This window comes from Bombus vosnesenskii, unplaced genomic scaffold (assembly GCF_011952255.1).
Source record: "Bombus vosnesenskii isolate JDL3184/JDL3185 unplaced genomic scaffold, Bvos_JDL3184-5_v1.1 scf7180000013265, whole genome shotgun sequence".
Classification (NCBI taxonomy): Eukaryota; Metazoa; Arthropoda; class Insecta; order Hymenoptera; family Apidae; genus Bombus; species Bombus vosnesenskii.
In genome coordinates this window covers 1,520,987-1,548,915 of record NW_022882925.1, presented here as the reverse complement: position 1 = coordinate 1,548,915, position 27,929 = coordinate 1,520,987, and the positions used below count along the sequence as shown (strand labels likewise).

Sequence of the window (27,929 nt, the reverse complement as noted above, 5' to 3'; positions counted from 1 at the left end):
GATGATGGCGAAGAAAAAGAAAACGAGCGGTAAAAAAATAACCAAAACGCCACGTTTCATTTTTTCCAAGTACTTTTATTCACCTTATTATGACTTCAGAAAAAAAATCTATTCCTTCACTTGCTTTCTCATGCTGTTGTTCCTGATGTCACAATCGATCCGATATATTATCACGGTTCCCCTATGCATTCGATTAACTAAACGATTCAAAACCAGCACTCGCATCCTTGTCCGCGGACAAGGAGACCTACCAACGGGAATAGTAAAGAAAAGAACGAAATGAATAACAAACTGCTCCACTTACACAAACCTCTGCGTTTTCTTTCACGTTTTTTCCTTTTTCTAATTGGTTTATTCTTGCGTTTGTCGTTACTATGACTAGAGACTTAATAAATCGTTAATTTTGTATGACTACTCGTCGATAGTATATATATATATATATATATATATATATATATATATAGTATAATATATATATAATATAATATATATTATATATATATATTTTTTGTATTCGTACAAAGAATAAGAAACCATATTGCTTCAGTGGCTCGAGGCTTCGAAATACAAAAACGAGAAGCCTTCTCCGAGAGGCCACGGAATTACGAAATACAAAAAGCACAGATCTTGTGTTTCCATTATTTTTTTTTTTTCGTTTTATAACTCTTTTTCTTTTTAAATATTTAAGTACCCTTCTTCCTTCATTTTGAACACCGTTGCAACGCTCTACGCAGACAACGTTCTTTTCAGAAGAAGAAAATATCTGTTTTTGTTTTGAAATTTTAAATGTCAAACTATCGTAAAAATCGAAGGAAGAAGGCCTTCATTTCGTATTGGCGCGGAGAAAAGATTTTTTATGTTATATCTTGTTATTTTTTGCCTAATTGGTCGCTAGAAGATATGGAGGCGTGTGACATAAGCGCGATTAGTCGAAAAGAGTGATATCAAAAAACCGATTATAAATGTTATCGTTCAGGAAAAGTATTTCTCGTTTATCTGCTTGTAACGCAATAATAGAATAACGTCTTTAGAAACTCCTTAAAGACTTCTTGATAGTTCCTTTAACAGTTTTTTTCTTTTTTTTTTTTTTAAATCAGATTACATACTTGTTCTGTTAGGAAAACAATTGCTGGTTTTCGCGTTCCGGAAGCCACGCTTCCCTTACTGACTCACTTAGTCATTTTTCTTTAACAGTTGGTGATCTCAACAGGAACCAACAGTGGTTAAAATATATTCAAAGCAATTTACATTAAACCACTAAGATCGCAATAAGTCGTACATGTTGTATAACGTCCTTGCTGATCACCAGAATATTAAATGCAAATAAGAATGCAATAAAATATAGGAAAAAAACAATGTTACATGAAAATAATAAATCCGATTAAAAAGAAATGAATGTGACAGCGTGGTCACCGGAAAGCGATTGGACCGTAATCCTGCGGTACTGAACAAGTAGATTCATCGTTATCTTCTTAGATACTTATATATTAAATATTAATAATTATAAATTACAATCATTATTAATATTAATATTAAACATTATCATTAATATTATTACTTTAAATGCATACACAGTTTAAACATCTAGTTTCTTCGACAAAAACAGGACAGAGAATAGATGACAATGGAAGGAACACAACAGGTGACAGCGATTAAAAAAAAAAAGATAGGAGATGAGAGGGAGGAGACGATGGAGGGGAAAAAGTCGAAGAATAATAATTAAAAACACAATCGTACAAAGTGGTTGATGGAAACGATAAAAATCTTCTCAGAAGAAACCGAAGAAGAGAAAAAACGAAAAGGACGGCGAGGGTGAGAGAGAGTTTGGTTTTGCGGTCCGTAGTTTCGATCCGTGATTCTTTGGGTCCTATTTCAAAGGAACTTCTAGGACGACTGTTTCGTCGGAGAATACGTGTTTCCTTGCACTTTCGAGGATTCTTCGGTTCTGGACCGACATAATAGAGAAAGGTGTAGGGTTCTGCTTTGATGAGAGTTAGAAGGAACTCTTCTCGGTCTCGCTGTTTTCTAACTGGAGAAACAGAGGATAGGCTATAAACTAAACGATTACACGTTACATTTAAATATTCTTTCTCTTCATACTTCATGCTGGTCCCTCGCGAGCGTGCATTAAATCCGCGGCGAGGCAAAGTACATTTTATTTTGTTCATTTTATTATCTCGCGTTGTCGATCGTTTTTTCGTTCAGCAGCATACCCTTTCATACGCGACGAACCAGATTTCGATGAAAGGTAAGCTGAAGAAACAACATAGGAATTACCGTAGAATTTTTAATCAGATTTTTATGCAGATTCTTGTTTTGATTCGCAACGGGCCGCGCCTTCGAGACCTTTCACTCATTCTTACTTCTGAACTCGTTCACTCTCTAACAATCTCCGTAACTCGAACATTCACTCAGTTTTTCAAACAAAAAATGAAAAAAGAAAAAGACACAAGAACGTATATAAGATGGTCTCCATATAAGGTCTATACAAAATAAATAAGGATAAATCTATAAAAATTACAGATATTAATGCAAACTCGGCGATTATAGTCACAAGAAACGATGCAATCTTCGTGAATCATTTTTTTCCCATTTTCTTTAACTAGCCATCCCTTTTAAGGATAGGAAATCCACGGCAAAGGAGAATTGAAATTTGAAACGTAAAAAGAAAGAGGAGAAAACGGAAGAAAGAGAGAAAACATGATCAGAGATAGTGACTTATATGTCGAGGCTCGTGGATGACCCACTATGTACTTAATAGCAGATGCCTTTTGTTTGCGGTACTTCGCGTTTTGTGTGCAAATGTATGTATGTAGTTTTCTATGTACGTATTAATACACGTGCGTACGGTGTGCGTGTAGGTTGAATGCAATATGCGAGATTATCGTAATCTTGGTTGCTCGTCGACATACGTATATATATAATATATATATGTATATATAGTTTTGATGATCATGTTTGCTTTTGTGTCGTGCACGAGCGACCATACTTTTTTTTTTCGTTCTTTTCACATCGTGTTCTCGCCTGGTACGACTTGCTTCGTGCGTGTCGAAAAGAAATGTAAAATCAACCGCCGGAGCAGCCATGTCGGCGCTTCATCGGCAGTGAACGCTCGGAACCACTTTTTTTTCTTTTTTCTTATTCATAATAAAACGCTTCCAACAACGTAGTCCTCTGGACGAGGGATGTTGTCTCGGAAATCGATTCTTGTTTCAACCTTTGAATTTGGGAAGATCTTCGAGGAGACGCTATCAAGATATATAATCAACAGCACGTTCTCTTCGAAGGTTCGTCAAGTAGTCCTTGAGAAAGGGGAGGAGAAAAAGGAAGTAACGCGCACGACATCGGAGAGATATGGCTGTCAGCCTTGGTGCTCCTCTCCGTTCTGTCGTTCTTCCTTTCGCCACGCTTCTTTCTCAATTATCATCATCATCATCATCATCATCATCATTCGTACGTTAAAGTATATCGAATAAACGGTATACTCATATACTAGAAGCGCTGATATTCACGAGTGATTTTATCCCCGACCTTGCCACGTCGCCAGGTTAAATCGACGACGCGTCTCCGGTAGTCCTTTTTACCACCACAACCCAAAACGTTCTTAAATTCGCTGCCGCTACTGCCGCTATTGCCGTGGGTCTTTCTACTGCTGTTGTCTAGCGGATGTCCAAACTTTCTAATCAACGTCAACTCCGGTGAACTTGGGGAGTAATTCTCCTCCGTTGAGGACACAGACACGCCGACTTCGGTGGCCAAGTGGTGATATTTAATGCTTATACTGTATGCTGATTTGCAGTTGGTTCTGTTGAGAAACGTCTTGGGATGAACCCCAAGTTAGTTCCAAATACGCAAAAACGAGTCCCATGAACCCGTCCCGACGGCCATACCATCTTCCGTAACACCGAGGCAAGAGACGCGATTATCATGACCAGCGAGAATTCCTGTAAAATAAAAATAGAATGTCTCAAAACATCCTACTTCTATAGATTCGATTCTTCTATGTAACATATGCTTACAACAATGTTTTATGATCTGCATTTGAAAGAGAAAAGGATTTTGATCGAATATTTTGATATTATAAAATTACTAAATTTATAGTGAGTTTGCGCTACATGATATAAAATAATTCTAATTAGTGCCATTTCGGCAATCAAAATAGGAACAACTAAAGAAGAATTAAATTAAAGAGAAGGGCTTAATATAAAATTTCTCTTCTCTTCTGAAGGCAATCTTGACAATCTATAATGAGTACGTACCAGCTCGTTCCGCTTTCATAGAATCCCAAACATTGCAGTTGAAATCGTCGTAACCGGCCAGTAATAATCTACCGCTCTTGCTGAACGCTACACTGGTGATACCACAGATAATATTGTCGTGACTATACATCGCCAGTTCTTGATCTGCCCTAATGTCGAAAAGTCTGCACGTGGCGTCATCAGAACCCGTCGCGAAGGCGTATCCATTCGGGAAGAACTGAATATAATAAAATAATTCACATTAAGAACCATAGATCTTTTAAAATTTTCCTTTATAACAAAACTAGTTTTTCTAATAGAAACTTCCAGCAGTTTCACAACACTACAAGTACGATAAATAAGATAAGATAAAATTAGCTAGAAAATTGAGCAGATTAAGCTCTTACCGTAACAGCATTTATGTCGCTCTCATGACCCGGGAAAGTTTGCTTACAAGATCCTTCGCGAATGTCCCACAATTTTGCACTGGCATCACACGCACCAGATACGAATGTGCGCGTGTCTGGAGCCAAGGATAAGGACATTACATCGCCCGTGTGACCAATAAAGGAGGTACACTGTTGACCAGTTTCTATGTCCCACAGGGCACTAATTTAAAAACAACATAACATTGCGACGCAGTCGAAACATTTTTCTAGGTTATATAATTACCATTCAGAAGGAAGAAACCAAAAACTAGAAGGGAGGGAATGGATAGGATAGGATATATTTTTATTGCACGTTCACAATTCTCTTTATGATTTCGTTCTCAGGATATCTTCCTAAATAGAAGAAAGTAACACATTTTAATTCACGTGTGGTAGTATATTGTTATGCAGGTGATGCAAGTTAGGAACAGATCAATGGAATATCATAGAAAATAAAAATAAATGTTCCTTACCATGTCATATCACCAGAACTAGTGACAATTTGACTGTCGTCATAAAATCGACAACAGGACAAATACCCAGTGTGACCTGGGAGTTCTCTGCTAACTCTTACATTGCCTTCCCTAGTTTTAAGACTATAGATGGAACAAATGTTATCCAGCCCACCGCAGGCCACGAAACTACCTGATGGTGCGTACGCACAGGTCATTACCCACGAAGAGCGTAAAGGGATCGCGTGAACTTTGTTCGTGGTGTAGCTATCCCACACGATTAGTTTTCCATCCTGCGACGCTGACACTAAGTTTCTGTCAATCAAATGGAACGACTGTAGTTTCTCTTTCATATTTAATTACCAGAAAAATTGATTGAAAATCGTTGTTCATACAGAATTATACCTCGAATCACTTCCCCAGTGCATCGCATAAATCTTGGCTAAGTGACCGCGAAGTGTGCGTCTTGTGCGCATCTGTATCCGGCCGATAGGCTCCATGCCCGACGTGGCCTGAACCAACGTCGTATCGCATGCTGCTTTCCTAGCATCCTGAAAAACAAATATAAATAACACATGAAACTTAATATAGCTATTATTTTACATACAACTTAGTGAAATAAAGTTTATACTTAAAACGCAGTTTGTAATGAACACGAATTAAAAATTTCACGTAAAAATATTTCGTTTTGACTGTATTGAAAGATCAGATGTCACAATCGGATGCGCCAAATGGTTAATTTATGGCGTTCTATAAATTACATGTATTCCATAAACAAAATCGCTAACTCTTAAATAAATTTTAGAGTTCTAAACTCTTGAAACTGGTCTTCCCAAACGAGTGAAAAGACGACGACAATGCATTTAACGACGGAAGACTAGACCGTATTCACAGCTCGGTTTAAGTATCCTAATTAACATTGTTTCGCGCTGACATAAGAAAATGACTATATGCAGCGTTCTCGGTACTCGAAGCTCACATCGAATTACTCTCGACTGTTCAATTAAGGGTCGACGAATAGTGAGAGGGTAGTCGCGATGTGTATAAATTATTGAAATACTGTTACGAGGGTATTTAAGAACGTACAGTCTATTTATTATGGGCGCTCGCCTGGCGATGCGTGTAATTTCACGCACGCACCGGAGAAGGGTGAAAGAGAGAAACAGGTGGCGAGAAGGAACAAGATAGAACGTGAGTAAGCGGGTAAGAGGAAAAGAGAGAAAGGCAGATCGAGTAAGAGAGAGAAGGAACGGTGGCGTATTGATCAGAGTGAAGCGACGGTTATGCCGCGCCCTACCACCACCACACGCTACACTACTACCACCTCTGACAATGAGTTTCACGTTTCCACCACCATACAAGTGGAGAATCCACCGATTGGCATCGACGAGTATTTTTCAAACGGCAACAACTTTTAACTCAAGCCGATTCTTACACCGTGATCTAGGACGATCGATCGCTCGAAGCACTGGACAATTATTTATCTTTAAGAACAGATTTTTAAAGTTAGATTGGGGATGAAATTTTGAATGTAAATTAGTGATATGAATGGGGAGTTTAGATTTCCTGTGGTTTGTTTTGAGGTAACTATCTTCTAATAGTGTTTTTATACTTTACGATGATATTAAATATTGATTCTGAAAAATTGGCAAACATTAATAATTGTTTTTACTCCAAAAAATGCAGATATGGAGCTAAATAAATTGTATAAAGAAAAGGAACAAGACACGGAAGGGTAGTATTGTTTTAATAAACAATTGTGATTTTGTTTCAATCTCCTGGGGTCAAGTACAACAAAACCTAAAAAATTACTGGCTCGTTAGGGGAGAATAGGGGCCGATTGTTTAATGCCAAGTGCACTTCGAGCCGAGAGACGCCCTAGACTTTTTTTCTGTTAAGACAATACACCGCTGTTGCATGTAGAACTGTTGCTTTGTCCTCGATGTTTTAAAGATTGCCGGCAAACAAGGAGAACGCACAAAGTGCTACATGAATTTCAACTACGAACTATCCAATAGTAATCTAACTAGATTATTGGTGAATCAACGGAGATCCATAATTGTGTAAAACGTTAAGTATTCCAGTTAAACGAAGACTACCGCCCAATACTATCGCTAAGTCACTATCTCTTACGGTTTTCAGATAATTCATTGACAGGAAACGGTGGAGATATGAAATTCCATACCAAGTACGTGCGCTTAGTTAACATCATCAAACGAAACCAGTTGTGGCCAGCAATACGAATTACATTCGTTATAATCATTTCATAGCAGCTACCTAAATCTACAATTGTTCTCTCTAAGTACTTCATTTTACAGAATACCTACTACTATTCTACAGAGTAACAAGTAATTCACCCACGTTGAAAGCTGTAATTACTGGTGAATTACTTAGACAATTAACATTCCCTTTTGTTCCAGAAATTGACTTCACTTTCCACAATTACCTAGAAGAAATCTTTTTGCACGACTTTACATTACACGTGAATGAAGCTAATTGTCGATGTTCAATGAAATACAGAATAACAAATGGACTTACTCGAATGGCATTTTTCAGCTTGTCAGCCTCCTGACGAAGGGTTTCAACTTCACTCATGATGCCTGTCTAATGATGCGATAAACGTGATTACCCGTTAAGGGTGGAAAAGGGTGTTTCTCGAGGAGGAGCCGGAACACCTCCGACGAATGTGATTCCTAAAATATGATTTTTTAGGAACGGATTAATCCTATTTCGTGCGCCTTCTCGCTCGAAGGTGGTTGGGGCCCAGTGTCACGCCGCCGACGTTTCTTTTGATGACCGATGAATATCGTCAAGTACACCACCACCAAGAACGGGAAGGGTAGAAAGAAGAACTAGAAGACGATCGAATTTTCTCCTTGAGGGGGCTGCACCAGCCTTTTCCAGGCCTTCTCTCTGATCTGTTGCTGTCGCGGCTTCCGTTTCCGCCGCTACCACCAGAACCAGAGCCAGACCACCGCTGACTCTCCCGCCCCACGCGCCAGCTTCGACACCTCCTAGCGAGATCGTTGCCACCCCTGAAATCAGAATCACACAAATTATTAGTAATAACTCTTTCCCAAGTTATTTCTTCCTTTTAGATTCAATAACTTGACAGTACGGATTTTTATAAATTTAATGAATTGCACAATATATTGTATCATGTTTATTACACGAAGAGGTAGTCCACATAATGGTAGTTTCAAAATGAATTGCTCAACATATGGAATAGTTCGTTTTTTGCAGAATTAGATGGATAAAAAATCTTACAAAATTTAGCTTTAAATGACAGGATATAATATAATCATAGTTGAATACAAGATATACTTTAAGTATATGAGAAATAGAAGATGGAATATATTCTAACTTGAGAATACATTTCTATAAACAGATTCTATTAATTTTTACTTTTCACCACCAGAAAGGTTATGATATAGTATAATGGTTATTATATTTTTATTATTCTATTTTTAGCCAACCTGCCACATTCGTTGGCAGATTCGTGTCACGGTCAACATGTTTCTTTGTTTGTGCATTAATGGAGCGTCATTAATCTTCCATTGTTGGATGAAAAAGTATAGTGTTCTCAATATCAGCGAGAATCAACTCTTATTTTTCTAACTTCGATAGAAATTCCCACATCTTTTTTAACGCTAGAAAAAAAAAAAAATAAAAATAAAAATATAGTTCGTGTAAAGTGTATGCGAGAACAGTGTTTTAGCGTGCTATTTATAGCTAACGAACCGATTACGTTCGAAGTAAAGTAACCTACGAACTTCTGGTAAATCTGTTTAATAATTCAAACTTCTCCCACGATGAGACCACCCTTAATACTCTAAACATATTTTCTCCAATTTTTCATCAACTTATACTATACAACACTGTTCATTCAGTCTCACCCCCAGTCTCGCCAGTAACTTAATATTTTAAGCTACATTGAAATTTCGTGGCAACGAGCGTCCTTCACCTCCAAAAGGTCTCACAACCCGGGGAACCCGAGGGTTGTCGATCCAACGCAAGATGTTCTCATTTTCCGGAACTGATGGAATCGTTCGGCGCATGATCAAACAGCACGAAACGGAATATAATACTACACGTCTTTAGAAAAAGAAAGAAAAAAATTAAAAAAAAAAAAACCGAGTCTTATAAGAAGAAATAAGAAATCCTTTCACCCTCTAACAAAGCTTTCAGAATATAATACCATATTCTGATAAATCGAAAAAACGATTCCATTAAAATTTCCTATTATAACCAATTCCTTCGAACAAATCTACTTTCAACTTTTAAATATTCGCCAGATTTCTATAATATACGCGAAATTGGAGGAAAGAAACGCAGAAGGGCCACGACTTACCCGCTCCGTCCACCTTCCACTCCTGTCAGAGCGTCATGAATCTCGAGCAAACATAACCTCTCTGCGTGGAAGATTCGTGCAGAGGGCAAAGGGTGGTCTCTCTGAACCCGTGGTCTACCGCCAGATTGCGCCGTCGACGGAACGCCAGGAACTGTTAGGAGCCCAGCGTCCGAGTGAAAACCGGAAGAAAAAGCACTTTTCCTAGTGAGAACCGGGCACACGCACGCACACGCACGAGAACCGGTCAAATGCGCGCATTGGTGGTGCTGGTTCTCTTTTCATGCCACGTTCACAGAACCGTGGTAGCGACGAATCGATGAACAGCCGTGGCTCGCCCCACTGTAGTCTGTCTCTTTCTCTCGTAAGCTTTCACCCTCTCCTTTTCTCCCTTCAACCTCTCCCTCTTCGTTATGTACGCTAGGTAAAGAGTACACACGCGAACGCTGGTGTGTCTTGCCGAATGATTTCAGAGAGAAGAAATGAAACGATACTCGAGACTCTAACGAATATAAGCTGAAGGAGTTAAGATACGATGTAAACTGGACACAATCTTCGACACTGTTTCGAACCACACCCAGGGAGGACGTGGTTTCGAGAGAAGACCGCCTGGGCGGATGAAACGAGCAGAGGGAAGGGATAAGCGACGCTGGCGCCACGGCGCCCGCGTACCGGCTGACTACCGGCGTCGCCATGACGCCATTGTCGACCGTGTGACAGGTTGCCGTTGGCGGTAGCATGCTCGGAGGATCGTGTAAATCGCTGTTCAACACGATCCCCGACTTGGTATAATCGATTCACACAGGGTGAGATTGGCGAACTGATTTTCTTGAGAAATATATACAGAATCGACGTTGCTAAATATTTGGTCATCTTGGTCTTCCAGGTAACCCTGGAACTATTTTAAGAAATACGCGTTCGCCAGTATATACATATTCAGGAAGTCATATAAGTCTGCTATCAGAGAATTCGCTGAATCGTAAGAAATCGTAAAGAAATTTCTTATTTGTTTTGATTCCTCTATGATGCTGGTATTACAGAATTGTTGAGAATTAGAAAATAATTTAGAGTAGAGAAATCTTCGAAGATTTGTAAGGGAAGCCCCGTCGTATATAGAGAGTTAAAAATTAGATAGCAGGCAATTTGATGTGTTGTCTTGAATTCGAAGCGTCATCGGCGATGCACGGCAAGTGCTACAAAATTCCATTAATCTTCAAGAGGCTGATATTACGCGTCGACTACTATCTACAAAACATACAACAACGTCTAAATAACTTATGTGAAACCAGAACACGTCTATGCAATTACAACGTTGCAACTGCGCTATGTGTGCATAGCTATACGAGAGCCATTTTAATAATCTCCATGCAACTAGAACAAATATCGTGAGAATGTATAATTAATAACCCAGAATGCGTCTCGATTAAGTAAGTGTAGAAAAATCTCAAGTCCATCGATGTTCGACCTACATTCTGCTTAATCTGCCTTATCAAGGAAGAGGAGGCAACATTTTCCTCTATACTCTATCTATAGTATTCGCGCGAATCGTCTGGCTTTGTCATTCTCCAGGCATTCAACTGGATGGAGGGGAGGGCTGGTAGACCTATCTAACAGAAGACTTCTATCATCGGGATCCCCAGGCCTTCCTACACGCGTTCCCGGATGCGCGAATGGGAGCAACAGTTGAACCACGCGGGTCAACGTCCAATACGATCTCTCCTTTTCTCTCTCTAACTCTCCCTCTTTTCTCTCCCCATCTGCTTTCGTCTCCGGCTGTATACAACAGCGTGGCTGCCAAGTACCTCACACCAAGTGTGTACTTCGAACGAAGTCCCTGGCACGGCCCAACGGTCTTTAGAAAACGGCGAGAAAGAATGGCAGAAGCCACGAAAGGTTTAAGCGGGCATGCAACGTGTGCCGACGATCGCCGTTGGAACGCTTGTTGGAATTGCACCTGCCAAGAGTTCGTTCCAACGAGTGCTCGTACACGCTTTGTTTCTAGCATAACCTGTGTTTGCTTATTCGTCGTGCTTCCACGTCCAAAATCATTTCTGCCAGCAAATTTCCACATAGACGAAATGTTTGTTTCATATAATACATTTGTTGTTCTCACTTATTCCTGCGAGAGTGAAATACAGGATGATTCTCTCGCTAGAGGCCTCGGAAGAAGAAATCGTTGATCGAACATTTGTTGCGACATCAAAGATGATACATATTGTCTACGCCGTGTATGTGTGATCGATAGACTGCGGATTTTTATACATTTATGGGAAATTTAGAAGTGTACAAACGCACAGAATGTACATAAAATATACAAAATCTAATTACCTATTATACTATTTGGCAAGTAAAACAAATCTCAGCTTAGACTCTACTCTTTTACTTGCCTTTATAAAAATGGGAATTTGTATAAATATTCCCAATCTAGTGACTAATTTGAAATTATTTTTACTTTACATTTTGACTTTCAGTTCTCATATATGCACACTGCACACATACAGTGATTAGGTCAATGGTGGCTCCTCTTTTTGCGACCTCTAGAGAAAGAAACACTCTATATAAATTGTTAAGTATTTTGGAGAAGGTTGTACAAGCATGGAGAGTTTCGAATGGTTTTCTGTTACCATGAGGCTCGGCAAGTGAAAGCGACAAATACTTGAGGGTGCCATAAATTAGGCCCTTCCCGGTACTGCGGCGTACAGCAGAGGGTCGACTCTGTTTTGCAGCCACACAAAAACGGGCATCCTTTGTAGAACCGCCGATTCTGACGAACATACAAAGTACAGTGTAGTATAACATATTGCATGTAATTAGATTTACTATTTCGTTTATATTACGTTGCAAATATTAAAATATTAAATTCTAACATATTTATTCGTCCCGTTTTCTTCATTTGCAAATAACGATAGAGAGAGAACGAATTTATGTCGTCATTTGGAAAAATTCATTGCAGACATACGGTTTAAAGATAGATATAACTTATATAACACCAAATTAATTCATTTTTTTATCCATTCTCGATACATGTTAACCCATGAACATGAAACTTTTCCTAATAAAAGACATAAATAATCAAATAAGATGAAAAGAATAAATAATCAAAAGAATCACTCATAAAAAGAACAAACCAATATTGTTGCAGTATCTATTCTTGTTGCAGCATCTTGAATTTATTGATAGAAACTGATCGTTATAGCATTCATTCTAGCATACACCATTATAGATATGTTTTCTACCACAACATTTAATAATATTTTACGTATGTAAGAATTTTTCGTTGTATATTAAATCCTATGCGATATTTACTGCATCAAGAGAAAGAGTATTCTCTTCGTGAAGGAAAGTACTAAAAGAAAGTCTTTCTGTTGCGTAATTGAGAAATTGCAAGGAATGGTACAGTTACGTGTGAAATGTTACGATGAAACAGATACTAAGGATATTAATTACAAACTATTCTTAGATAAAGAGGCTTCGTTACCGCGGAACTGGCTGTGTCTACGGAATGATATTGTGGTATTACAGCTGATGACTGTAATTCACATCAGCACGACCTACTTTTCGACCGCGTAGAACCGGGGAGGATCAGCTTGCAGCCAGGCAGAAGTGGCTGGCTTTTAGTCACGTTAATAAACTTCTTATCAATTCACCAACGAGATCAGAAAAACAAAAGGCCGCGAATCCCTTCGAGCTCTCACGAACCTACCTATTACAAGAATAATTCGTTCCAACAAAATCACACCGATTTCTGCCGCGTTGTGTATACTACCTAAACGCGAGAAGTGAACAGAGAATTACTTTTCACGCGAGTCCTCAATTTTTGGCACGGCATCTCAGAATAGTACGTGCATAAAGAACACGTTGGTTTAAAATAAACCGTGACGCAAGCCGATCGATCTATCAATCAATCTGCAAACGGTATCGCAAAGAGAAACACTTGTTCGTTTTCTTTCGCCTAGCTTTTCCCCTTAAAAACTTCCAACAGACGCGTACTATAATCGAACATAATTATTAAAACATTCGATTCTTACCCATCGGCCACTGTTTAAGAGCATTCAACGAGCCATTGTTACGAACATGCGTTTAGTAAAACTCGACTACGAAGGAAGTAGTATCCTCGCTATTATCACCAATTATTATACAGGAAAGAATGGAAGAAGCGTTCGATTATCTACGGTTTACGAACAGCTCAGAACTACTTTAATATATCTAAATCTAGACTACAAGAATCACTTCTATGCACACATGCTGTTTTCCCAACTTTGTCGATCCCACCGTCGCATGAGAAGTGTAAAACGTGGATTGACTTTAATAAAAGAAATCACCCTTGAAACCAGCAGTCGTTCGTCCCCAGTACACCCAACCCCACAAAGACGAAGAAGGGATACCTGATGGGGGGGGTTACGTGGTTCGATCGATGCCTTCTCTTAGGGAAAACATCGTCCCAAATTTATATGTGTGCGTAGATCTCTCTGTGTGTAGCGAGAAAGTCTGTAAGAGATCGAGTGGATCGAGAATCCCTGCGGCTGAAACTCGACCACGGAACAACCAGCTATCCTAAATTCGTATATTTCTCGTAACTTACAGGCTATAGAGACGACTAAACATTAGCATTGTAGAGAAGAGAGGAGAGCATAGAAGGCCGACGAAACTCGAATGAGATGAAATGGGACGGAAGATACGTTGCGGACAAGCTACGGCAGGTGAATGACGTCAGAAGGCGTTCCGTGACGTCAGAAAGTAACCTGAATATGGGATTCCTCGAGTCAGGATTTTTCACTCGCTTCTAATCTTGATCTTTACTCTGGTTTAATTAAATTTTTCGTCAATTTGTTGTAGAGCTTGTAAGTGTTTGACTTTCTCAGGGATACTGGTATATGTGTGTATCTTCAGTTTTCTTTCAATTCAGACATGACCCTAAAAAATATAAAGAGCGTCAATTATCTGTTTTTCTTATAGAAACCGATTCATTTCTAATGAAGTTGAATTGTACATTACTTGAGGATTTAGTAGTTTATAAATTACTGCACTATAATCTAAGTAAACTAATAATATTTCAAAAATATGAGTCATAATATCCATGTTTGTATCGAATACTTTTATGAATAATTAAACTTAACACGCAATGGTTATTTACATGCATACATTATAAAAGAAAAAAAAAAAGAAATAATTATCTCTTATCTAGTATTAATTGACTTGTTTTTGAAGAAGTTGTATACATATTACTCTTGGGGATTTAATGGTTGATTTATACATACACTTAGAATTACAATAATTCTGGGTCAATATTGGATCGAAGTCTTGATAAACTGATAACATTAAAAAAAAAAAAAAAGACGAAGGTACTTCTTTTGTGCTGAAATGAAATACAGAACTTTCGACGATGCAAACGGTATCACAGAAATGTATATAAATACGTGTTAAGAAATTAAGCCGCAAACAGATCGTTTCGCTATTTTTACGAATCACAGTGACGTCAGAAGAAGAAGGGAGAGTAAAGCGGGCATTTGAATGTTTGGATTATCCAAGAATCCAGAAGGCTTGTGGACCAGTTCAAAGGAAACTGGACTGTTGTAAAGACAGCTACGTTTGCTTGTCCACCCTAATCTGGTTATTATCACTTAAAACTCATCTATCCTGAAAAAAATCTATTCAAATCTTATTCAAACCCTAATCTTACCTTTCACGAACCCTCTGACTAATTTACGGCAATGTGACCACGTTAATGATCTGTTACAGACACTCTTGAAAAGAAAGTTCTTCGGAGAAATTTAATGATCGTCGAATTCCTAGAACTAACAAACTCTAGCCGGAGCTTTTAAAATCAGCAACCCTTCCTCTGCTCGTTTTCCACTGACCCTCGTACACTGAGCGAACAGAAGAAGGAACAATTCATGGCGGACGAGGGGAACGCGTAACAGGACGTGACCCCGCAACGAACTCAGGTCGGAGGGGGTTGGAGGGTGCCAGGAAAGAAGGGAATTTGCTGGTAGTGTACGTCATTGGCATTACTTTCGCATTGACTAAGTACTCGGCGACCTACTAACCGTCCTGTGAAACGTGATCGTCATTAACCCCTTTGCCTCTATGAACGAGATATCTTACGTGCCTGTTTTTCAATATTTGTGACTGAATGCAGCTTCATATGAAAGAGATATATAATAGAATTTCTCTGTCAACATTATAACTTATTCTATGTCATTTATCGTTAATCCTTCTACACTCATGAACTAGATATCTCCACCTGGTTTGTAATATTTACAAATGGATATTGTTTTATGTAATAGAATAATGAAAGAAATTTTGTGACAACTTTTCTACACTTGCCGTCAAAGAAATACTTTTACGCTATATAAAATTCTCTTTGAAGTATAATTGATGCAAGCGATATAGAGAAGTCGTGAGTTAAAATGTCAAACGGAATGAATTAAAACATTAAATCTTATACGTAAAAACACGTTAAACTTCAAGGAGCAAAAGTGGCTTAAACGCTGATATGTAACATTTCTGAATATTAAGCGAAACAGTGGATTACAGTGTAAAGTGTAATGTTCTTATCTCTACCGCATTGATAAACTAATATTTATTAGTTGAAACAGACCTAATCAACGTTCTATCTCACTTACTTTTAAAATGTAATAGAGCAGATACATAAGTAACAAACATTCCATATTGCATGTTATACAGTCTTTTCTTAAATGCGTTGCATACAAAGAAACAATAGATTGTAAATTAACAAGTATGCCTATTCTAAACGAAAATCTCGAGTTCTTTTTCTCCCATTATATCGACTTTAACGTCTCGCCGATTTTATGACCTCGCTGTGTCTCTTCCACCAACTGTACTGCTAACCAACAAGCAAGCCACAGACCTGCTAGGTAGCATTACTGACGAGTCCATTAGCAGATCCTGGATGAAACGCACTCTCCCTTCCTTTCCTATCCCTCTCCCTCTTTCCTTCCTATTCCAACAGCGTCACCGAAATTGTTTTCAAGCGAATAACATATGCTACATCTATATAGTACTATTAACCTTTACATTCATTTTTGTTAATGAAAAAAACACGTAAGATATTTCGATAGATAAGCGAAAGAATTAGTAACTATTGAAAAAGATACACGCAGTATCAATAATATGTATTTGCTGTATTATCTCGCTAAGGATTTTGGCTGACGCGCACGTTACGATAAGCGTTATTTTCCCCGCGTTTTAGATTGTTTGCCGTGCATTAACTTCGTGCGTAAAATGAAAATAAAATCCTTCGGAAAATTACAACGATTAAATTTGTCAGACACGTTTCCTTGGAACGAAACGTCACGCGTAGCTTATTGATCGTGATACAGTAATCGACGTCGATCGTAAATGTTTACATTTCTACGATTTCCGTGGTTATCTACCGGCTTGGTGAATCACTTGAACGTACATAATTTCTTCCTGATAGAGAGTGCAAGAGACCGATAAAAGATATGATCGACGTCGTATCTCGCAACTGGAACGCTGTCAATTGAACCGAAGACACCACTTGTCTTCGAGACCCGCGACGACTTTATATTTCGAACCAATTAAAGACGATTAAGATAGCTCTGGTGCAGCAATTGGTCGGCCAATCGCGACGCAGTCTCCGTCTTTGCTCTGGCTTGCGCGTCTCCTTTTTTTTTTCTTTCTCTTACTTCGTTAATATATGAGTCAACGCTAGGTTCAATCCAAAGCTTGTGCAGGGAAAATCAACAGTTTCCCTTCGAGTCTTCTGTCGCTCCCTCATTTCTCTTTTTCTCACTCGAGAAATTACTCAGGCAATTAGACTCTGTTCTTTGTTCAAAGAGACAAACAACGTTAATTCGACCGATAAACTGATACCAGTCGACAGAAAGACACCAAACGAATTATCGCCTCGCTTTAGAAACAGAAGCAATTAGAAGAACGTCGCGAGGAATTCACGCGTTCGAAATTCCTGGCCTGGTATCGCTCCGTTTCCATACGGGGTGTTATAGCAAAAGGGTAGCACGAAATTATTGGACAATAATTCAAGGTCTTCGATGCGTCCAGCGGATTGCATTTCCTTTGTCGTTCGTTTCTCTTACGTGACTCATTGCTCGAATGGAAATAACGTAATCTCTCTCTGAAAAGTATAGCAAGAAAAATAATAAAAAAGGAAAAAAAGAAACGTTAAAGAAGAGAATGAGGAACGCGACGATAACGAAGATATATTGCGTGTGATTCTGTTCGTTCGAGTCGCTTTTAAGATCGATCACCTTGAAAACGACTGCTAACGTAAATATCGCTTTCACGATTCTTAGAAACGCGACATGCTTCAAGGTTAGTCTCGAATTAAAAACAGGTGCCTGTAATTACATTATCATTGGTTGTATAGTGGTTATTGTTCACGATGTACGTAAATTGTAAATGTAATAATTGCAACGTTTGAAACTAAATATAAATTCACAAGAATCATCCGGACGTCTAATGTTCAACCTCGAGCAATAATTAGAAAACGCACTGGATGATGAAAGTGTCATATTTTTGGAGAACACGTGTAGTCGACGAATAAAGACGGCGTCGTGTTATTTTTACCTCGTGGATTCACGTTTTTGCAAAAGTAACGCGTTCTAGATATACACTAAAGTAAATTATGTTTGTTTTCGTGAAAAACTCGTGCTCAAATGTTACGCAATATTCGGTTTACTGCTATTGTTGTATCAAAAGATAACGCAAATACGCCTGCTTCGTAGTTAAATAAGTGTCAACAATGGCGTTTCACATTGACTAAATTTCGCGCCATCTTACCAATATTTCCTACACTGAATAGTAGATAATTATTTCATTATTTCCTATACCAAATCAAATTACCGATAAAAATACACGAACAGTTCACGAATAATTATCATGTTTTTATAACAAAAAATTCATAAAATAAAGAAATATTCTATGGTAATACAATAGTTTAAATGTAAAAGCTAGTTTCATAACAAATACGACACATGCATTAATAGATAACGAAATACTGACGCTTGTACCTTGTGAATTAATGATTATTGATCCCCTATGTAAATTTGTGGTAATCTCAGATATCGTTAGTCAAGCAAAAGTTCTTACAGCAGTAATTTAGCTTGCGTAATCGTAGGCTGCTCGATGTTCAAGCTTTCGTTCCCGTTATACTTCTACGCCGTTGAAAATTCTCGAACGAGGAAAAAGCTTCGACTTAAGCAGGAAGAATCTCATTACAGCGGGAGCCGGCATTGACTCAGATGTCGAGAAGTCGTTAAATCAGGATTTACCGAAATTCCTCGCCAGTCAGCCAATGATATTCCCACTAACATCGAGATATCAGACGACCGAGCAGACGAGAGGAACGTAGTGGATGTTAAAATAACCGCGATGACGGAACAGGAAAATTTGACAGTGTAGCCTAGGCGGTCGCCATGTTGGCTATTCCGATCGAGTCGAAGGGCCACAATCAGGGCTGCATCGTTAGGATGCCATTATCGCTGCATAGAAATTGTAAAATTACAGACTATTACGAAAAAGAATGTTCGTTATTATACCTGGAGCTCCCTAACGGAGCCTACGGTTGCCTAAATTCCCGGCTCGATATATCGGCCTCTCGTATCCACGAACAGCTCCTCTCGCTCTCTCTCTCCTGCTGCGGCGGGCCTTCTTCCTAGCTTCGGCTTCTCACATCGATGACTATGCACTTTCCTTTTCACACCTCTCTGTCTCGAACCACGTCGAGAAACAGAGCGAACGCACTCTTAAGGCGATGAAGCCTCAACGACCGAGACGAGTCTGTGTTTCACTACGATTTACTGTCTCGCGACACAACCGCGACCGCCACTGCGTTTTAAGGTTAACCGTCACTGCTTGAACTCGAAGAACGGAACAGGCCACAGCGTGTACCGCGATATATTATGACTAGGCGAATGATACGACGTTCAGAGAGTTATTTTCATGAATAAAAACTGTACGAAGCGAGCGGAGCTGCTGTTCCTGCTACTGCTGCTTCAGGGCTCTGGCGGGCGGCAGGGCGGGGCTCCGTGCTTCGACTCTCGTAGACCCCGTATACCTCGAAGTCGCCGGTTCGCGAAAATACCCGAACGTCACGAGCGACCTCTTCGGCCGCCTCCGCGCACCGCCATTTTCGAACGTGGAATACGACGATCGAGTATGTTTGGCGCCATCGACACGAAGTCACATAAATTAAAGAAAATTGTAAGGGAAAAGAGTTTGGATCAATTTATTTGACAGATAGAAGTTGTGGAAAATTATCATGTTATGAGTAGTGTGTTTTTTTGGATTGGTATAGTGATTGGTATGAAAATTTGGATGGAGAGATTATCGGAGGGAGACGTTCGGTTAGGTGAGTTATGGCGTCCCTTAGATATAGAAACGACAAACGTCGTTTGATTCAGTTATTTGATTTTGCGATGGAATTATTAGAACTTTGATTTGAATAAATAAGCATTTTGTTAGTGACAGTAGAAAATGAATGGTTTTGTTATGTAGTATTTAACACGTATTCTAGTATGTAGTCTACCAGTAATGTGATTTATATGTGTATAATTAGTCGTGCGTAATTCATCTAACAAGTAGCATTTTTCGATTTGAACTTCATATGCAGCTTTGTTATATTAGAACTAAATGAAGTACAGACATTAATTGTGGTTCATATAAGTACGTGTTGATACATGCTTTGAATATTTATTCGCTTCGAATATCTTTTCGATTTTAATTTCGGATGAAGCTTTTTTATGTTAGAACTACGTATGTACATATACAGGAGATACAGAGATTGACTATAGTTTATGCAAGTATATGCATACGCATATATATAATTTCGAATATCTGTTCACTAGGATAGTAAGAATTATGTCGATAAAACAGTATAACAATTATATCGGCAGTTGGATTTCCAAGTTCATACGTATCTTTTCTTTGATTTTGTATTTGTATTTATTAAATTTCATATATTCAAGGCATCATTTCACTACATGCATCATCAGTATTACAATTAATATTTGTTTTTCTAACTGTAATTTGTAACAGTTTCCTGGTTTTACCCTGTGATAATCTTTGATTTCTTCACGATGCTGCCTTTAAACGAAAGATGTCAAACTAATCGACACTAAAATAACACTATCGATAGATGATATCGATATTCATCGAGTATTCTTAAATAGCGTTAGTCGAAAGATAAAACTGATTATGAGTTCGATTCTTCATATAAATGTTAATAACTATCTGTACCAGGATAAAGAAGAAGAAGCTGGTTTGGTGGAATGGACATTGACGATGAGATCTTTGCCCAGAAGCTTGTTATCTCGACATTCTACACGTTGCTGTCCACTCACCGCTAAATTATCCAGAGTTGTCACCATGATATGAAAAGGGTAAGTGCTTCTTGTTGAGATATTTAAATTACAACTGTGTATTAGTTTGTTACAACGCGATGGTTCAGAACGATCTATAATTAACCTCCTGTTTGAATGTGAGCTGCATCAAAGCTTGCTGATGGTTAAACAGAAAGAGACAATGTGTGTAGTTATATCGACCGGCAAAGCGCACGAACTAAGATATGTACATAAAATGGACAATAAAATCGTCACGACAAACGTATATCTAGAAATGTTTAAAAACTATGTATACCAATGATTATTGAAATACTACACGATATAATATATACGAATACAAATGAAATTTTTCGTTAGCTCAATATATGGGAATAATTGTTAGGATTGAAGATACAGGTTGTTTCAAAAACATTATTACAAACATAAAAATATTGCTTTCGTCATTTTATAATCCTTTTAGTATATTATTTAAGAGTAATTATTAAGATTTAGTATGCAAGATGGCTTAGAAAAATCGCGTACAATATAATATATAATATAATATAGATATAAAAATGGTGCTCCTGTAAGTATTACGAGTGTTCTTGTATAATCTTTTTCTTTAGCGTGATATTTGGGCGTAATTACTAGGGTTTAACATACAGAAACTCTTAGAGAAACTACTATACACACAAAAACCGTACTTTTCTTAATTGCTTTTTTCAATTTTTAAATGAAACAATCCAAAGACAAAACTTAGGGATTTATGAATGTATAGATAGAAGTAAAACTCTGTTTTCATTTAATAATAACGTTCATAAGTTTCACAAGTGCTACGTAACTAGTGCAATAATCAAAGAAACAATTTGACCCGTTCTTTCGGAAGAATCCACATTATCCAGTGACATCCCTTCCTGAGTGTACATCTGACCGGATTCCAACAGAACGAGGACAATACGGTGGAGAAAGAGACGCAGGACCTTATCAATATTATCACTAGCTCGGCGAGGGGATATGATAGGGCGGTGTAATCGGGTGGTGAGTGACGTTGGTGGGGACAGCCCGACGACGCAGGCGCCGCGTACGACCCCCCTAACGTACCATCGTCGCCGGCGTCGTCTTCGTCGTCGTCGTCGTCGCCGTCGCCGAGAGAGACGTCGGCCCGTCGTGCCTCCTCGTGTTTTCAGTTCCGACCGAACGACGGCGACTAACGAAACTACGGAAAATCCTTCCGTGAGGGAAGCTTTTGCTCTTGTTTCGTTCTCCTTCCGGCGTTTTGCTCGGCACGCGGCCTCGAGATGCCTCTTCGCCGGTAGACGCACCGACTCAAAAGGTGGGAGCACGCGGGAAAGCAACAGTGTTTAGCGATACAAGCCCGTGGATACGGTGCCGGTTGTCAAAGGGAAGTTACTCTCGTTTGGAACGTTCCTTTAGTTAGAATACACCGGAGTACGCTGAGAGCACAGTGACGCAGGAGCTTCGATTTTGGACCTGCAAGGCGTGGTGGCCAGGAGAAGAATGTAGTTGTTCGAACACAGACATTCGTTTTGTATATTCGTTGGATTTTATACGTTCTGTGTAAATTATCGAAAATATGCGAGTTGCCTTGTACGAACAAAAGGAGTACATTAGAGAGAATCGATGAAACAAATAGTGGTTTCGGTGGGTAGTGTCAGTGGCCGTCGCCAACAGGTTACAAGAGCCGATGAGTATTTCGAGAAATATCGGGAGAAGTCGTAAGAGGCACTCGTACGATCCGCCTGTTTGTTGTTGCGGAGAATGAAGAAGAAGTATAAAAATAACTGTCCCTGAGTTCGAGCTGAAATGCACAACCGCCTGACCCCCACGAACCAAGTTATTCGATTTAGGGGAGTGTACTACGTTGCAACGTGTAATCGCGAGCAACGATCGTAGTGAATCAAAGTCGAGACCCGCGCTTTGGCATTTTCGTATTAAACGCAACTACAAATCCACCACGTGCCTTTCTCGTTGTCATCTCGACGGTTCGTTTCCCCTTCTCTTTACGATTAATCCTCGCTCCTTTCGCTTCTTTCCTAGACTTACATATACACGTACAGCCATGATATCCGCGATTCTTTCGTTTCACCCGCTTCGCGTTTCCGCAACCATCGTGGAACAGGTGTCAGCGTTCGTGGAATTCGAGCATTCGACAATGGCGTTCTACCACTGAACTCGTGGGATCGACGTCTATCGTCGTGGAGACGCACAGCACACCCAGAGAACATTTCCCGAGATACTCACTCAACAACACTTTGTGGAAATGTCCGCACAATGCGCTTCTTCGAGACGTCTACTGTTCATTCCTCCGGATGTAGAGAAGTTTGACTTCGAGCCGACGAGGTCGAAGCTTCTCCGAATTTTCAACGGAGAATCTACCGCCGAGAAGGTGCGATCGTACGGGTCAACGTTGTTCAGACAGTTTTCCGATTTCTTCAAAGACAACCGAGTGTCGAGGTACTCGCGACACGTTGTCCTTTGGCTGTCTTAGAAAGCAATTCTAAATTAGCTAAACGAAACAACAAAGGAGAAACGAAGAAAAGTTTAGAAAAGAAAATTAATTAATTAGGGAAAATTAGAGCGATTCGAGGAACCAAGGGAAAACGTGGATCATCGGTGAAGAAAAAGAGGGAATTCTCGTGCACAAACGCAGAACGAAATCGTCTTAGATCATTAACACGACGTTTTCCAGATTTCTGGTGCCCTGTTCTGGAATTCGTGGGAACACCATTCGTGTGGCGCGTGCTATATCAACTATAAATAGATGTTCTCTCGCGTGGATTGTACGTCTTGAGCCAGGGCAGACATCAGAGGTATATACAGCGGAACCTCGTGTCACGCACGTCGAGACGACATTTAGGCTCGACCTTCTCTTGTGTCCTTGGATCAACCGAGAGGATGAACCATATGTCACTTGCTACAGCCTGTTTCGATCTTTAGATACATCTAGGTAGACGAGTATTGGGTCCAAAAAGGAAGTCAAACGAAGACATCCAGCCTTCTCGTAAGGCGAACGTATCGACTCTGTCCACGCAGCTTCGTATGCGAATTTTGTACAACAACAACACCAAGAAACAACGATACTCACGCGGAAGACGCAAAAGTAATTTAGCGTAATAGAGGGGTGTTCCTCGAAGTAAAAGGCAAAGGCACACACGTCACCGTTAAGTGCAACTGACATTATACTTTGTGGCCACTTTTCTTCGTTCACTATCTCCTCTCATTTTTTGTATCTACGCAAAGGACTCTAGAAACAAAAAAAAAAAAAAAGGAAAAGAACATCAATTCGTCGTCCGACTAGCAACGAATCTTCTCCTTCGTTTTCTTCTCATTCTCTTCTCTAGTCGTTCTTTAGGGGAAACAAAACAGGGTTTACACACTGGGAACGAATTGTGACGAACATCGCCGATATTAGCTGGTGCTTCTCTTTGTCATCGACGATCATTATGCTCAACTCGTGCTGTGCTTTTTTCTACCGTGCTTGTACGCATGCTGCGAGTGTTTTTTCAGTGCTGTAGTGTTACACGTTAATTATTAAAAGCAGGCTTAACGAGCCTTCGATCGAACGCCAAACGTCTCGTCGGCCCAGGTACCTGGGAATATTCCTGCGATGCCTGTTAGACGAGGTCACGTGGCGCCCAGGACAACGATCATCGAAACTATCATCAGGAAGTTCGATACTCACGGTGAGCCTGGGTAACATCATACGAGACGAAAACATTCGAGTCAATCAATGACAATGAATTCTTCTGAAGTAATTTATATTTCCTGTAATAATTTCTGCAATTTGACATGAAAGATTGGAGAATATTTACGTTCGTCGATCGACATATTTCGATGAATTAGAAACGCTATTTCGACTCGTGATTAATTTTATATTATATTCCAAAGCAGTATTATTTTTTTATTATTTTTAAAGCAATTTCATTCATTTTAATTGAGATATCTGCAGTTCTGTCTTCGTTCACGTTGAAAATACAATCGCTTATTCTTTATCGCGAATTTTAGCAGGGACGCAATTATACAAAATCATAAGCCTCGAATAATTTATCACGTGCCATTTATATCTCGGTTAGACGTCGATAGCGAGCAATTGCACAGTGGAAAATTTTCATTAAAATTAGATAACCAATTTCACGGTTTGCCATCCGTTTTCATTATCATTCGTCGTATCGATCAGATCGAGAGAGAAAAAAAGAAAAAAAAAAGAAACTAAAACGAGAATGTTGGAATAACGAGCGTGATAAAAAAATAAAGATCAATTTCCAACATTTGCCTTGAATAAGTACGCTTCTCCTTCATAATATTCGTGGTCGTATAAAGTTTAATGAAAGTTTTTTAAGAGGCGCGCAACTTCCCTTCTCGCGGAAGATTAAAATAAAGTTAACAGCTCGAGGGTTGTCGTTCTAGCTGGCTAGATATAATCGAAGTTTTTAGAACTGCTCCACCTGATATGGAACGAGTAGGCATCGAGCCAGAACTCCGTTTTCAATATTATTTAAAACATCTCGGCGGAAGGCGAGGTTTTATGGAAGGGGATAGAATAGGGGATGGAATCGGTTAAATGGAAGAAAGGGGTAGTTCTGTTTCACACTAGGACAATGCATGTCACTGGCAATATCACTCGAGGTATGCCTAAAGTCCTTGTAAGGGAAGGCAAAGCTAAAGGAAACCGACAGGTTTTTCAGATGTGCGATTGATCGCGGTAAAACGAACTAGAGCGCGTATTTTCTTTCGTCTTCTCGTTGTTTACTCGTACTAACCTTGCTGAAAGATTAGCTGCCTCAGAAGTCTTTATTAGAATTCCAGAATTTTATCTAGAGATCTTTATAAACTTCGCCTTATCATAAGATAATAGCTTCCTAAAATTTAATGCAAAATAAATTGTTCGTCTGTTCGTTTTCTCCTTGAGAAATTCTATTAAATTTCACCTAGAATGCAATATGGAGTTCCAGCCTATTAATATTAATAAATCCCATTTAAGTAGCACAGATGATATACACAATTATCTTGATCGTACTTTAATGCTGATAATTTTATACTGATTACGCTTTATGATCAGTCACTGCCTGTTTTATTGTTTAATATCTTTTAGTCTTCCTAACACGCATATAAAATGAATTATGTTCTAGTTGTTTTCCTTTAAAACATACCGTCGAATTTTGTGTCAGTAACGTGGAAGGTATAAGTAATTTTCTCCACGATCGGTCGTTGATATACGACCGAACACTAAACGTGCTTTCATAGCTGAGCTTGTGCGGATTAAGTGCTCGAAAGAGTCTTTAATCCTTTGCACAAAGGATCTGGAAGGCTTGCCCCGAACGATGCGGCTTTCAGCAAAATATTTTCTTCCTTCTGTCAAAAAGTGCGAAATAAAAAAAAATCCATTTATTCAATTCTGAAAAAATTCAATACGTTTAATTTGTATCTCTTCGCTACATTGGAGATATTTATGCAAACTCATATTTTTATGGAAACATATAACTGTAAGAAAGTTTCACCTACGTTTTATTAGAAAATTGGGTTACGTGCAAATACTTTTTAGAATCGCTATATAGGAAATATTGAAAGTATAATACGCGTTATAACGTTCAGTAAGTGAAACAAATCTCTGCTTAGATACTTTAATTCTATTTTACAAAATATGAATTTATCTACCTAAACATCCATCATTTTTATCTCTTTCTACTATCGTCTTTTTTATATTACATTCGTTCGGTATCTTTACCGAGGAGATTCGATAAGAATTCGGATAGCAAAGTAAGTCGATGAGGTCGCGTATCATCGCTTGTTAACAAAAGCAGCGGCTGTCGTACGGAAGGGCGGGCGGTAATAGGCATTAACGCGATAAATTCTTGGGAAACCTCTGTAACGCCAATTTATATAATAAAAAATATGTATGCCAGCCCCTTCAGGGTGGGCTTTTGTCCCGGTGGCATTGCTGCTCGTCAAGCCTTGGCTTCTAATCTGACGTCCTCTCTATAGCATGTACATCCAACCGCGTTTCGCTCATTTTTCCTCCTTTCACCCTATCTCCGCACTCCTTATTCACCAACAAGTCATCTTTTCGATACTCTTCAACTGTCTTCTTGTATCGTAATCGAATACGACAACGGAGGGCAATATATATCTTACACGCAAACACCGACAGATCGTAGAGTAGTAGCCCTTGAAAACGTTAAATAATTCCTAACCGCGATGACTGCGCGATCGATGAAGCATCTATAACTCACAGGACTTCCTTAGACCAATAACGATCCACCTACGGATTTTTCTTCTCCACGCGTTAATATCTCCTATTCCTGAAAATATTAGGTTGTTGGAAAAATTCCTTTGATGATGGATATATTCTGCATTATATATGACGAGATTAGGAGAGAATCACTTGTCATCAATTTTAGCTAAATATTTAAATAAGTTTAGGATAAATGTTTCTAATTCAACATACTAAAATTGATTTGTTAGGAAAGTTTCGTTTCTGAACGAGATATGCAACTTAGAATATTCAGTTTAATTCGTTTTATTCGTGGAACATAGTAGAATATATATATAATTATCTCTTCTTATTTTTACTCAATTTTTGCAATAGTAAAAAATTGAATAGTCGTATAAATATTATATTAACGGTTTAATCACTACTTGAACAAACTTTAGCTTGCTGCTAAAGGAATAGTTTTTTCTGAAAAAGTAGAGTCACATGACAGATAGTCATGCAAAGAAACGAACCACGTATTATTTAACAAAATGTAAATTCTTTTGTAACTCTAGTCACGGTTTTCCTAAATTAAAGCTTTTATCGTTTGTTCTTCTTTATCATTCTTCTTCTAAGCCTCTAATTTTTGTCAGCAAATATTTCACTCCGTAATAGGAATTTCCATCTAATCCCCGTGTAAGTTTAAGATAATATATCGTTCGATAATAAAACTTCATGGTTTCACGGAAAGCAGAAAGTTCAAACGATCACGAGATCCCATTAAAAACACGTTCATTGTCAACAAATGATATACCGATATTCACAGATATACTTAATTCGGTAAATTACTATTACGAATAATCGTGTCATCAATCATGTTCAGTGGTTTATTCATGCCAAGGTCAGGCTGTTCGTCAAGCACACCCTG

General features: G+C 38.8%; 2 protein-coding genes across 11 annotated transcripts in view; one reads left to right on the top strand and one right to left on the bottom strand.

Annotated features, from left to right (window-relative positions):
• Positions 1–54: 54 nt before the first annotated feature.
• On the bottom strand, positions 55–19,514 carry LOC117243391 (guanine nucleotide-binding protein G(I)/G(S)/G(T) subunit beta-1). Of its 3 annotated transcripts, none has more exons than XM_033510827.1 (7): positions 19,009–19,514; positions 7,657–8,153; positions 5,524–5,669; positions 5,140–5,433; positions 4,646–4,847; positions 4,260–4,476; positions 55–3,944 (listed from the first exon to the last, which is right to left on the bottom strand). In XM_033510827.1, exons 2-7 carry the CDS (start codon positions 7,711–7,713, stop codon positions 3,838–3,840), a joined length of 1,023 nt encoding a protein of 340 aa, XP_033366718.1. In that variant the 5' UTR covers positions 7,714–8,153; positions 19,009–19,514; the 3' UTR covers positions 55–3,837. The 3 variants fall into 3 exon arrangements, with proteins under 3 accessions (XP_033366718.1, XP_033366720.1, XP_033366719.1); XM_033510829.1 differs by lacking the exon at positions 19,009–19,514 and adding an exon at positions 18,560–18,705; XM_033510828.1 differs by lacking the exon at positions 19,009–19,514 and adding an exon at positions 9,470–10,054.
• Positions 19,515–21,925: 2,411 nt separating this feature from the next.
• The window catches only part of LOC117243392 (potassium voltage-gated channel subfamily H member 6), a 142,404-nt gene continuing 136,400 nt past the window's right edge, over positions 21,926–27,929 (top strand). For 5 of the 8 annotated variants that reach the window (XM_033510831.1, XM_033510838.1, XM_033510835.1 and 2 more), the window contains exon 1: positions 21,926–24,494. In XM_033510831.1, coding sequence (XP_033366722.1) covers positions 24,419–24,494 — 76 coding nt within the window. In that variant the 5' untranslated portion in view covers positions 21,926–24,418. The remainder of the gene's footprint in view (positions 24,495–27,929) is intronic. The other 3 variants (XM_033510833.1, XM_033510834.1, XM_033510836.1) reach the window with 1 other exon arrangement.

Coding starts and splice junctions, on each gene's coding strand:
- LOC117243391 (XM_033510827.1), bottom strand. CDS start 7,713: ATGAGTGAAGTTGAAACCCTTCGTCAGGAGGCTGACAAGCTGAAAAAT. Junction 5,670..7,656: donor AGCTGAAAAATGCCATTCGA/GTAAGTCCATTT, acceptor TTTGTTTTTCAG/GATGCTAGGAAAGCAGCATG. Junction 4,477..4,645: donor GCGACATAAATGCTGTTACG/GTAAGAGCTTAA, acceptor TATTATATTCAG/TTCTTCCCGAATGGATACGC.